Genomic DNA, 11,657 nt, shown 5'->3' on the forward strand with positions numbered 1-11,657 from the left:
TTAGTTATGAATTAAATCATTTTAGCATGGCATAGGAGTAAATTAATGCAAACAACAGTTTAAGCATTTTTAACATGGATGAAAGTTGCATATTATTAAACTAGATGAAATTCTAAGCATATTTCATATATACAGTTTTTCCATATGATGCACAATTGAGAAGTTATTAAATGCATGAAGCACAAGGGGTTTTCTGTAAAACAGGCAAACTCTCGATAAATAGACAAATCGCAGAACGGAAAAAAAATGTGACATGGGCCAAATCTGGCTGGCCCAACCGCACAGAGGGGCTGGAGGAGCTGCTCACTCATGGGCTAAGGCCCGGTTCGGTGGTGAGGCGGGCAGGCTTGGAGCTGGGCCAAGCAAGAGGCTGCGGCTGGGCTGGATAGGGCCAAGGGGAGGCGGCCCGCGCGAGGGGGATCTCGTCTCCGACCTCCTGCCGAGGCCGAGGCGAGCCATGGTGGCGGCGGCAGGGACCGGTGGTGGCCTGAGGCAGCGGGGCGAGGCGGTACCGGCAGGAATGGACAGATCCGGGACCGGGGAAGCCGGATCCGGTGTCGGAGGTGGCCGGCGGCGCTCGGGGAGGCTCCAGATGTGACGAACGACGCCCTGGAGAGAGAGAGAGAGACTGGGTGAGGACAAGCGGGAGACGCAGGGAAGGAAGAGGGAGGCGCGGGGCAGTGGCGCTCATCTGCGGGGCGGTGGCGGCCTGAACGAGGTCCGGCGATGAGCGACGAAGTCCGGCGAGGAGGCAAAGTGCGGGACGAGGCGACGAACTCCAGGTGGCGGGGACGAGCGGGAAGGAGCTCGGGGCAGGGGTGCCTACGGAGCTGTGTGCGCATGGCGGCGGCTTGGGCCCGGTGCGGTGCGAGGCGGGCTGTGGATGGGCCTCGCGGGCCTGGCGCGGTGGATCAGAGGCAGGGAGGTGACGTGGCAGCGTAGGAGTGGTGGAGGTCGGTGGCTTCGGTGGCGCTAGCCAGTGGAGATGCGCCAAGTGGCGGAGGGGGCTTCGGTCGACACGGAAATGGAGGTGGTCGGCGGTGCTGATGATTAGGGGCGCGGAATTGGAGGTGGAGGGGAAGGAATGACCAGATTTGGAAGGAGGGGTTTCCTTATATAGGCAGGGTTAGGGTTTGAGGGGTTAGGAGAGATTTTCGGAGCCTCCAATCGCGATCCGACGGCTCCGGACGCGGGGAGGGGTAGGTTGGAGCTTGTGGGCTGTGCAGAAGGCCTCGGACTGAGACAAGAGAAGGGAGAGACCCGGTGTCTATTTCCGAAAACCGAAAACGTCCGACGTTAGACCGACTATAATGTCGCTATAGTTATCCGTTGGGCTATCAAACGAACTCCGAATGCGATGAAACTTGGCAGGCGGCCTACCTACAACATAACAACACCGCATGCCAACTTTCAACCCATTCCGAGAACATTTTTCTGGCCACTTATAAAATAATATTTCGGACACGCCGCGGGCGCGTGCAAGTGTGTCTGGGCTCAAAACGGACAACAGACGGAACGAGGAGAAACCTGGACGGATGCAGGTTTTGAAAACATGATGATGCAATGCATATGATGATATGATGAAATGCAACACGCAAGCAAAAGACATGGCAACAACAGCGAATAACTGGACGACACCTGGCGCAATGGTCTCGGGGCGTCACAAGCACATAGGGATCGAAGATGATCCAAGTAATAAGCTTCAGCAGTGTGATAGATTTTGAGTGGTTCTTCAACCATTGGTTTAGTAGGTACAACTATTTTTTTGGTATTTTGTTGTTTCCTACCCATAACTAAAGATAGAAAACAATTAAGAACAACAAATAAAAATTACTTAGTGATAAAGCAAGCAAGCACACACGAGAATATTCACCCCATGCTATTGCTCCCCGGCAACGTCGCCAGAAAAAGGTCTTGATAACCCACAAGTATAGGGGATTGCAACAGTTTTCGATAAGTAAGAGTGTCGAACCAAACGAGGAGCTAAAGGTAGAACAAATATTCCCTCAAGTTCTATCGACCACCGATACAACTCTACGCACGCTTGACGTTCGCTTTACCTAGAACAAGTATGAAACTAGAAGTACTTTGTAGGTGTTGTTGGATAGGTTTGCAAGATAATAAAGAGTACGTAAATAAAAAGTAGGGGCTGTTTAGATAAAGAAACAATAAAGTAAATACAGAGAGTGTGGAAAAGTGGTGGTAGGAGTTGCGAAATTGCCCCTAAGCAATTGACTACTTTACTAGACCGATAGCAAGTATTATGTGGGAGAGGCCACTGCTAGCATGTCATCCCTGACTTGGAATTCTATGCACTTATGATTGGAACTATTAGCAAGCATCAGCAACTACTAATGTTCATTAAGATAAAACCCAACCATAGCATTAAGATACATTGGTCCCCCTTCAATCCCGTATGCATCAATTTCTATGCTAGGTTGAAGCTTCTGTCACTCTCGCCCTCCAATACATAGTCATATCAACATACAACTAACCCTAGGGTGTGATCCGCGCGCGCAATCATATGATGGGCACCAAAGGACAGCAACATAACCACAAGCAAATTAAATCAATCATAGCAATTCATCAACCATCAATAGGACAACGAAAATCTACTCAGACATCATAGGATGGCAACACATCATTGGATAATAATATGAAGCATAAAGCACCATGTTCAAATAGAGAGTACAGCGGGTTGCGGGAGAGTGGACCGCTGTAGATAGAGGGGGGAAGGTGATGGAGATGTTGGCGAACATGGCGGAGGTGTTGGTGTAGATCGCGGTGATGATGATGGCCCCCGGTGGCACTCCGGTGCCACCGGAAGCGAGGGGGAGAGAGCCCCCCTCCTTCTTCTTCCTTGACCTCCTTCCTAGATGGAAGAAGGGTTTCCCCTCTGGTCCATGGCCTCCATGGCACGGGAGGGGCGAGAGCCCCTCCGAGATTGGATCTGTCTCTCTGTCTCTCTCTGTTTCTGCATTCTCAAATTCTTCCCTTTCACCGTTTCTTATATTACCGGAGATCTGTAACTCTGATTGGGCTGAAATTTTAACACGATCTCTATCCGGATATTAGCTTTCTTGCGGCGAAAGAAGGCCATCAACCGCCTTACGGGGTGGTCACGAGGGTCAGAGGCGCGCATTTCTCCCTCGGGCGCGCCCCCTACCTCGTGGGCCCCTCGAGCATCGTCTCGCATGGATTTTTCTTCCAAAAATCATATATATTCCAAAAAAATCTCCGTCAGTTTTTATTCCGTTTGGACTCTGTTTGATATGGATATTCTGTGAAACAAAAAACATGCAACAAACAGGAACTGGCACTAGGCACTGGATCAATATGTTAGTTCCAAAAATAGTATAAAAAGATGCCAAAAGTATATGAAAGTTGTAGAATATTGGCATGGAACAATCAAAAATTATAGATACGACAGAGACGTATCACCGCACAGGGCCCCCAAAAAAACTAGGGGCCCCAGATCGCACTAATCTAAGGCTAATTAATTCTCAAAAAAATTCTAACGCTAATTATGTGGCACACCCCGCATGATGAGAAATTTATTTCCTTTTCTACACATGATCCTAAAGAACTAGGTTGTAGCCTAGTGGCAAGGGATGCGGTGGCAAACCCTGCGGCCATGGTTCGACTCCGGTCGGGAGTGAATTTGTGGTGCCTCATCCGGGTGGGCTTCTCCTATAAAAATACTAGAAAAACGCCCGTGCGTTGCAACGGGGCCACATTAACTTTAAGAGTTCAATATTACGACATTGGCGACTTTTTTTATCATCAAATCTTCACACACACACAGAACCACACTCTCCCTCCCTCTTCCTCACTCTCTATCCCCGTCTCCCTCTCGCTCTAACACACACACATATCCATCTTATTGGGTACGGGACCATAATCCATCTATTTCACACATACACGCTAGTGCATAACAATATGAATTATGTGTATTATATTTGCCACCAGAATTGAGGGAATTAATTTCATGTAAATCGACCAGCCACAACTCCAAGAATACGCGGACGAGGTGGTTCGGGTCGGCGTCGGCGCCGTCCAGCGCGGGCCACGGGCCCGCTTCCAAGTGCACGTGCAATGCACGACTTCACAAATATTATAATCAGATATGAGAAATCACATGCATAGAAAAGACATTCTGATAGCAATCCAAATACCATACTCAATTGAATACCTAACCTGGACAATACTCTTATTTCTATGCGCCAGGAAAAAATGGAATAGCAAAGCTAAGTATGCCTACATACGCTCAGATTATATATAAGAATCTTGGGTGAACAATTGCAACAAAGCACTAAGCAGCGATAAATTTAAATAAAAAATCCATTAACTATGCAGGCAGCAGGCTTGTTACAACATAGAGAGATAGAAAAATGTCACCTCCAGTAATGTAGCGCAAAGGAGTGGAACGAAACATGAATGAGCGGTTGCCTGTTCTTCTCCATGTACATGGATCAGCAGTAGAGGCCAAGTATATAAGTACTTGACCGAACTCCACTCTTCGTGTACGGAGAGCCATGTCACATTCTCGCCGCTGCAGCATGGGAGGACGGCTGGTTCACGTGACCCTCCAGCTGGGGGATCCATGGTGGCTGACCGTCGAGCTCGAGGCAGAGAAGTTGAGGGCAGTAGTGGCGAGATCCATGCCAGCCAACCGGGCGAAGAGGAGGTCGTCGGGGAGGGACACATCGGCAAGATCCGGTCACCACGCGACCTGAAGAGCAACAGTGATCTCCACAAGCTGTAGGCCGACGGCGTGCTCCATCCCCTGCGATGGGGTGACCACGGCGGTGGCCACAGCTCCTCATGCTCGCCTCGATCTCGGCGACACACCCTGAGTGTAGGAGGCAGCAACGACCTCGACGAAATCATGGCCTCCATCCCGGAACGCAATCATGTCGCTCTAAATAAATGGATTCAATCATGTAACTCTAATTACTTCGGATTGTTATGTGCACACTAAGCGGGGTGCAGTTAGGAAAGAAAATGTTTTCTAATTAAAGTGATTGAGTGATTTAAGGTAAGGTTAATTAATTTAGATTTGATTTTTAGTGATTGTTAGTAAAGTATGATGCGTCTTTAAAATCTTTTATTTGTTTCCTTAAAATCTATTATTTGTTTCCTAAAGAAATTTGCAATAATGGAAGGTATCGGTTGATTTGGATAAGTTAGTAAATTTAGATCCGTGATTGCGTGCACGTTTGGAAAGTGCTGATTTGCAAGGAAAGAGCTGAGGGGTAAATAAACCGGTGAATAAGAAACCAACATCGAAAAAAATCTACGACGGTTAACCTACGAAAAAAATCCGGACGAAAGTGGTGGGACGAAAAAAAATCTGGAAGCGAGACTACCAACTGCTCCATTAGGAGTAGAGATGTCCTGGGTGCTAATGCCCATGGATCTCTTTTTTTTACACACGATCCAACGGTCTGCTTTGTTGATCTGTGCATGGGATTCCTTTTTCATCTCGAGCCAGCTGTTTTTCCGGGCGCAACTGCCTAATCCATACGCCGTTTTATTTCCGGATCTGTTGGCTGGCATGCAATTGCATGTATAAAGATTAGGGAGGAAAGGAGATCCCCCCATCCACGGGGACTTTTTTTACTGTAGAACTCAAATGGAAAGAATCCGCTAGCAAATTAGGAAATCAAAGAATAAACCAAATAGACTTACTATTTTGAAATTCCATCAAAAGTTAATGCATCTAATAAAATAAAATAAAGGAAGTATGATTTTTCTAAATTCGGGTTTCATATCCCTTGTTCCTATCACCCAAATGTGCAACCTTAAGTATATAGTACAAGCAAGTGCAAGCAAGCGCGGATCATAGAGTAAGATCGTCTTGGATGACATCGGAATTAGTCAGCCATAGGACAAACCTTTTTTATTTCGCAACGGGCCTCCAAATTCTTGGAGACGGCCCTGCTCCTTACCCAATACTTCAGGGGGTTTATCTCCTCACCTTCATTCATTTTCTTGTTGGGACTCTTTTTTTAACATACTACAATCGAAGTCATTCACATACACAAGCATACACTCATCCCTATGAACGCACGCACACACACCCTATTCCTATGAGCATATCTGAAAGACTGAGCAGGTACATCATCTTAAAATTGACGAAGTCATCACAGATGCCTTCGTAGTCGACGGGAACGTCTCCTCCCACTAAACGCACATCGTCGGAAGGTCTGGAATAAATCCAGGAAAATATGAGCAGCAATGACAAGTCTGGGATTTGAACTCTGGTGGCCAGGGGATACCACTATCCTCCTAATCATCCAACGTTGGTTCACATTTTTTGTTGGGACTTTGAACGCATTAAATAACCACATAAAAAAAATCCAAACTTTCACAAATACTGGAACTAAATTCAAATGTTTTTTAGAAGATTGCGAGAAGCAACACATGCCTTTATATATATTATAAAGCATCAAACATGAACACAAGCTCAAGTTTTACAACAAAAAGGTTGTAGAAAATAAACGGTCGAGGATAACAACGATATAGAGGAGTTCATACATGAGCATGCATGCTTGGAAACCAAAACCTACTTTAGTTGTTTGGCGGCGGTCAATTAACATAGTGGATATATCTAAGATTCACGAGCACCGCTTGCAGCATAGTCTTGTTCTTCTGCGTGCCCAAGTGACACCATAGCTGAAAAAGGCGATTGATTGAAAAAATACAATCGGTCAGATGAGCAATGATAATCTTTCCAATAGCAAATTTATTGTGAACATTCCGAAAAATCCATGATTGAGCGGCAAAAAACCTACCACGTAACTACGTGATGTGATCTATTACATGGTCACATGAGGGCAATGACCTTGACACACGGCCTAAGGTTTTGAATGAAGGAAATATGCCCTAGAGGCAATAATAAAGTTGTTATTTATATTTCCTTATATCATGATAAATGTTTATTATTCATGCTAGAATTGTATTAACCAGAAAATTAGTACATGTGTGGATACATAAACAAACAGAGTGTCACTAGTATTCCTCTACTAGACTAGCTCGTTGAATCAATGATGGTTATGTTTCCTAACCATAGACATGGGTTGTCATTTGATTAACGGGATCACATCATTAGAGAATGATGTGATTGACTTGACCCATTCGTTAGCTTAGCACGATGATCGTTTAGTTTGTTGCTATTGCTTTCTCCATAATTTATACATGTTCCTATGACTATGAGATCATGCAACTCCCGAATATCGGAGGAACACTTAGTGTGCTATCAAACGTCACAACATATCCGGGTGACTATAAAGATGCTCTATAGGTGTCTCTGATGGTGTTTGTTGAGTTGGCATAGATCGAGATTATGATTTGTCACTCCGAGTATCGGAGAGGTATCTCTTGGCCCTCTCGGTAATGCACATCACTATAAGCCTTGCAAGCAATGCGACTAATGAGTTAGTTATGGGATGATGCATTACGGAACGAGTAAAGAGACTTGTCGGTAACGATATTGAACTAGGTATTGAGATACCGACGATCAAATCTTGGGCAAGTAACATACCGATGACAAAGGGAACAACGTATATCATTATGCGGTTTGACCGATAAAGATCTTCGTAGAATATGTGGGAGCCAATATGAACATCCAGGTTCTGCTATTGGTTATTGACCGAAGACGTGTCTCGGTCATGTCTACATAGTTCTCGAACCCGTAGGGTCCGCACGCTTAACGTTCGGTTACAATCGGTATTATGAGTTTATGTGTTTTGATGTACCAAAGATAGTTCGGAGTCCCGGATATGATCACGGACATGACGAGGAGTTTCGAAATGGTCGAGACATAAATATTGATATATTGGATGACTATATTCGGACACCGGATGAGTTCCGGAGGTCACCGGATAATTATCGGAGTGCCGGGGGGGGGGGGGGGGGGGGGGTTATCGGAACCCCCGGGGAAACTAATAGGCCACATGGGCGTTAGTGGAGAGAGAGGCCTGGCCAAGGCAGGGCCGCGCGCCCCCTCTCCTCTAGTCCGAATTGGACTAGGGAAGGGGGGTGCCCCCCTTTCCTTCTCTTCTCTCCCTCTCCTTCCTTCCCCCTTCCTCCCCCTAGTAGGACTAGGAAAGGGGAGTCCTACTCCTACTAGGAGGAGGACTCCTCCTCTCCTGGCATGCCCCCAATGGTTGGCCGGCCTTCCCCCTTGCTCCTTTATATACGGGGGCAGGGGGCACCCTAGAACACACAAGTTGATCATTGATCCCTTAGCCGTGTGCGGTGCCCCCCTCCACCATAATCTACCTCAGTCATATCGTCGTAGTGCTTAGGCGAAGCCCTGCACCGGTAGCTTCATCATCACCGTCATCACGCCGTCGTGCTGACGAAGCTCTCCCTCGACACTCAGCTGGATCGAGAGTTCGTAGGACGTCACCAAGCCGAACGTGTATAGATCGTGGAGGTGCCATACTTTCGATACTAGGATCGGTCGGATCATGAAGACGTATGACTACATCAACCGCGTTGTCATAACGCTTCCGCTTACGGTCTATGAGGGTACGTGAACAACACTCTTCCCCTCTCGTTGCTATGCATCACCATGATAGATCTTGAGTGTGCGTAGGAATTTTTTTGAATTTACTGCGTTCCCCAACACCGAAGAGGTCCCTAAACACCCCCGAACCACAATCCACATGAATTTGGCAAGCACACACAAAAACAAAATATGATTAACATCCTCCTCCTCGCAAAGGGGGCACCGACCATCACTAGGACCCTGACGACTGTCCTCGGAGAGATGGTCGCGAAGCACCTAGAAACACCTTAATTTTGAGAGGCATGCCTGCCTTCCCAAGGAGATTGGTACATTTTTATAGATAGATTTGACATACAATTGACGTGACGATTCAAGCCCTCGAGAAATCATACATCCTCCTCAATTTGTATGATCGGTCGCAATTCGATTAGCACGCTTCTAAAGATTCACCTTTATATTTGACTAACACAATAATAATATTGTCAAGTTAGCATGAAAAACCAATTCAGAAAAGGCAATAGGGTTGACAACGGAGGATTCATTCACACCCCTGCAGCAGTCAAGGATGCTTTCAACAACGTAGTATGTTGTAATAAGCTGTAGATGAAATATGTTCAACATTGCGCATTTGATCTGGTGGTAACAGCGTAGTATGTTGTAATAAGCTGTAGATGAAATGTGTTCAACATTGCGCATTTGATCTGGTGGTATGATTCTCGCTTAGGCCTTGTTCGGTTAATCCCCGTTACAAGGGGATTGGAGAGGATTGGAGGGGTTTGATGTGGATTTTGACTTGCTGGGGATTTAATCCCTGCCAATTTGCTCCAAACCCCTTGGAACCCTGTGGAACCGAACAAGGCCTTAGGGTGCGAGAGAATTGACCTGATGATTCAAGGCCCCAATAGATCATATCCTCTTCAATTTGTATGATCGATCACAATTCGATTAGTAAAAGATTCACTTTTATATTTGAGTCACACAATCATATTTTTAACTTAGCATAAGCAAACTAGCTCAGGGAAAGCAACAGAACCGGTAACGGAGGAGCATTCATTCACATGCTCGCAGCAACGGAGGATGATGCATTCATCCACAGGCTCGCGGCAAGGGAGCCAGGGCATTCCGTTACGTGCGGTGTATAAATAAACGATAGATGAATTACAGTACAACAAAGGGCATTTGGTCTAGTGGTATGATTCTCGCTTAGGGTGCGAGAGGTCCCGAGTTCAATTCTCGGAATGCCCCAATTTTTGCATTTTTTTTTGTTTTTCCTCTCTCTCTCCGATTTGAAGCGCGCCATAGAGACCTTTCTCAACGTCCATAAGTTTTTGGAGAACCATCTAGCTAGCCTCTGTTTCATTCTGAGACTATGCAGCATCGTAGAAGCATCTAAGCTTATTTTACTCTGAGATTATAAACCATCAAACTCCCTGCGCTTGTGTGTGTGTGCCCCGCGCTGGATGCTTCTGACTTCTGTCCGTCGACCTGTGCCGCGCGGCGGACCACATCAGCACCGAGCGTGACGACACGCGACGCTCGTGTCCGCTAGTGAGCGATTCGGCGCGTTGCCGATCCGATACGATGCGCTGCTGGTCCACTGGCCTGCAGCCATGTGCTAGCGTGCACCGCATCCTCATCGCCATCTCGACACAGTGACACGCCAAACCGCTATTATTAGCACCCCCGAACTCCTACGCGGCGGCGCAATCACATCGAGTCCTCGCGCCGTCCCCCGTCCCATATTCCCTTTACCCGTTCTCGCCTCGTCGCCGGCAATGGCGGGTCCCGGCGTCGGAGCGGCCGCGCCTCGCCTGTCGCTGCTGCTGCTGCTCGTCGTCGTCTTCGCGGGCCCCTCTCGCGACAGCCGCACCGTGAGTTCTTCTTCTTCCTCTTGCACGCGCGCCCACATCTCGCGGTGTCACTCTATCTATCTATCAACCGACGACTGCTCTGCTCTGCCGTGTGACGCATGGCGCCGTTTTGCTTGTGCTGCGCAGGAGGCGGCCGTGCGGACGTGCACGTACACGGTGAAGGTGAAGACGAGCTGCGCGTCGCCGGCGCGGACGTCGGACGCGGTCAGCGTGGCGTTCGGGGACGCGTACCGGAACGAGGCGTACGGGGCGCGCCTCCCGAGCGCGCCGGGCGGGAGGGCCTTCGAGCGGTGCGGCACCGACACCTTCCGCGTCTCCGGGGTGTGCGGCTACGGCGTCTGCTACCTCTACCTCCGCCGCGCCGGCCGCGACGGCTGGGCGCCCGAGTGGGTCCAGGTCACCGAGCCGGGCCCCGGCGCCGGAGAGAAGCCCGCCACCTTCTACTTCGGGGCGCCGCTGCCGGACGGCGTCTGGTACGGCCACAACCGCTGCCCCAAGGCCAAGGCCAAGGCAGCGGCGGCGGCTCGGACAAACACCACCTCTGCTGCTGCTTCGCCTCTGGGCTAGCGCGACCTGATTCGGCTCTACCCACCGGGCGCAGCCCCTCTCCGTATGTAATTCGGCATTCGCCGAGAATAAGCAGACTGTGCTTACAGATTCAGAATAAGTAATTAGAGAATCATAATCCGAAATATGATGAGGCCATGAGGGCACCTTCTTCACACCCCGGAGGATTTGTTTCCTGTTTACATTTACCACACATCTCTATTAGAGCATCTCTAGCAGACCTGTTATATCATGGACCCTTATATTGCTTTTACAGTTCACAGAAAACCAGTTTTACTGGCTGGTCCGGGCACCGGCCGAACAGATTCCGTATAATCAATCTGTAAAAAACCAAATCAAAATCGACCGACGACCGACATGCGAACGAGAAAGACACGGCCAGAAACGAAGGCCGGCGGATGAACGGACGAGAAGACGCGGGCTGGCCACGACACGCGGGCTTAGGACAGGGCGGCGCGGGCGGCGGTCGAACGCGCGCGGCCGGACTCAGCTAGCTAGCTCGCACACATCGATTCACAGCTAGCTAGCGCAGTCGTAGCTAGCTAGCTAGCTCGCATCGATTCAGCTAGCGCGGCTGTCTAGCTAGCTTGCTCGCATCCACGGGTGGCGGACGGGCGCGGCGGACGGGCAGCCGGGTGAGTTTCATGGTGTTGGCGGGAGCAGAGATTCCTCAACCGCAAGTGTTGACCGGTATTTAGGGC

General features: G+C 48.6%; 1 protein-coding gene and 1 non-coding gene across 2 annotated transcripts; both read left to right on the plus strand.

Annotated features, from left to right (window-relative positions):
- The first annotated feature begins 9,691 nt into the window (after positions 1 to 9,691).
- Positions 9,692 to 9,763, plus strand: TRNAP-AGG (transfer RNA proline (anticodon AGG)). Its single transcript has one exon. It is a non-coding gene; the product is annotated as a tRNA-Pro (tRNA).
- A 361-nt stretch (positions 9,764 to 10,124) lies between these two features.
- On the plus strand, positions 10,125 to 11,111 carry LOC123106359 (embryo-specific protein ATS3A). The gene is made up of 2 exons (XM_044528578.1): positions 10,125 to 10,389; positions 10,516 to 11,111. Exons 1-2 carry the CDS (start codon positions 10,294 to 10,296, stop codon positions 10,954 to 10,956), a joined length of 537 nt encoding a protein of 178 aa, XP_044384513.1. The 5' UTR covers positions 10,125 to 10,293; the 3' UTR covers positions 10,957 to 11,111.
- The last annotated feature ends 546 nt before the right edge of the window (positions 11,112 to 11,657 follow it).

This window comes from Triticum aestivum, chromosome 1A (genome assembly GCF_018294505.1).
Source record: "Triticum aestivum cultivar Chinese Spring chromosome 1A, IWGSC CS RefSeq v2.1, whole genome shotgun sequence".
Taxonomy (NCBI): domain Eukaryota; kingdom Viridiplantae; phylum Streptophyta; class Magnoliopsida; order Poales; family Poaceae; genus Triticum; species Triticum aestivum.

Bases quoted from the DNA above. Each gene is read 5' to 3' on its own strand.
- LOC123106359 (XM_044528578.1), top strand. From the start codon at position 10,294: ATGGCGGGTCCCGGCGTCGGAGCGGCCGCGCCTCGCCTGTCGCTGCTG. The intron at 10,390-10,515 runs GTGAGTTCTTCT...TGTGCTGCGCAG, and splicing joins CCTCTCGCGACAGCCGCACC to GAGGCGGCCGTGCGGACGTG.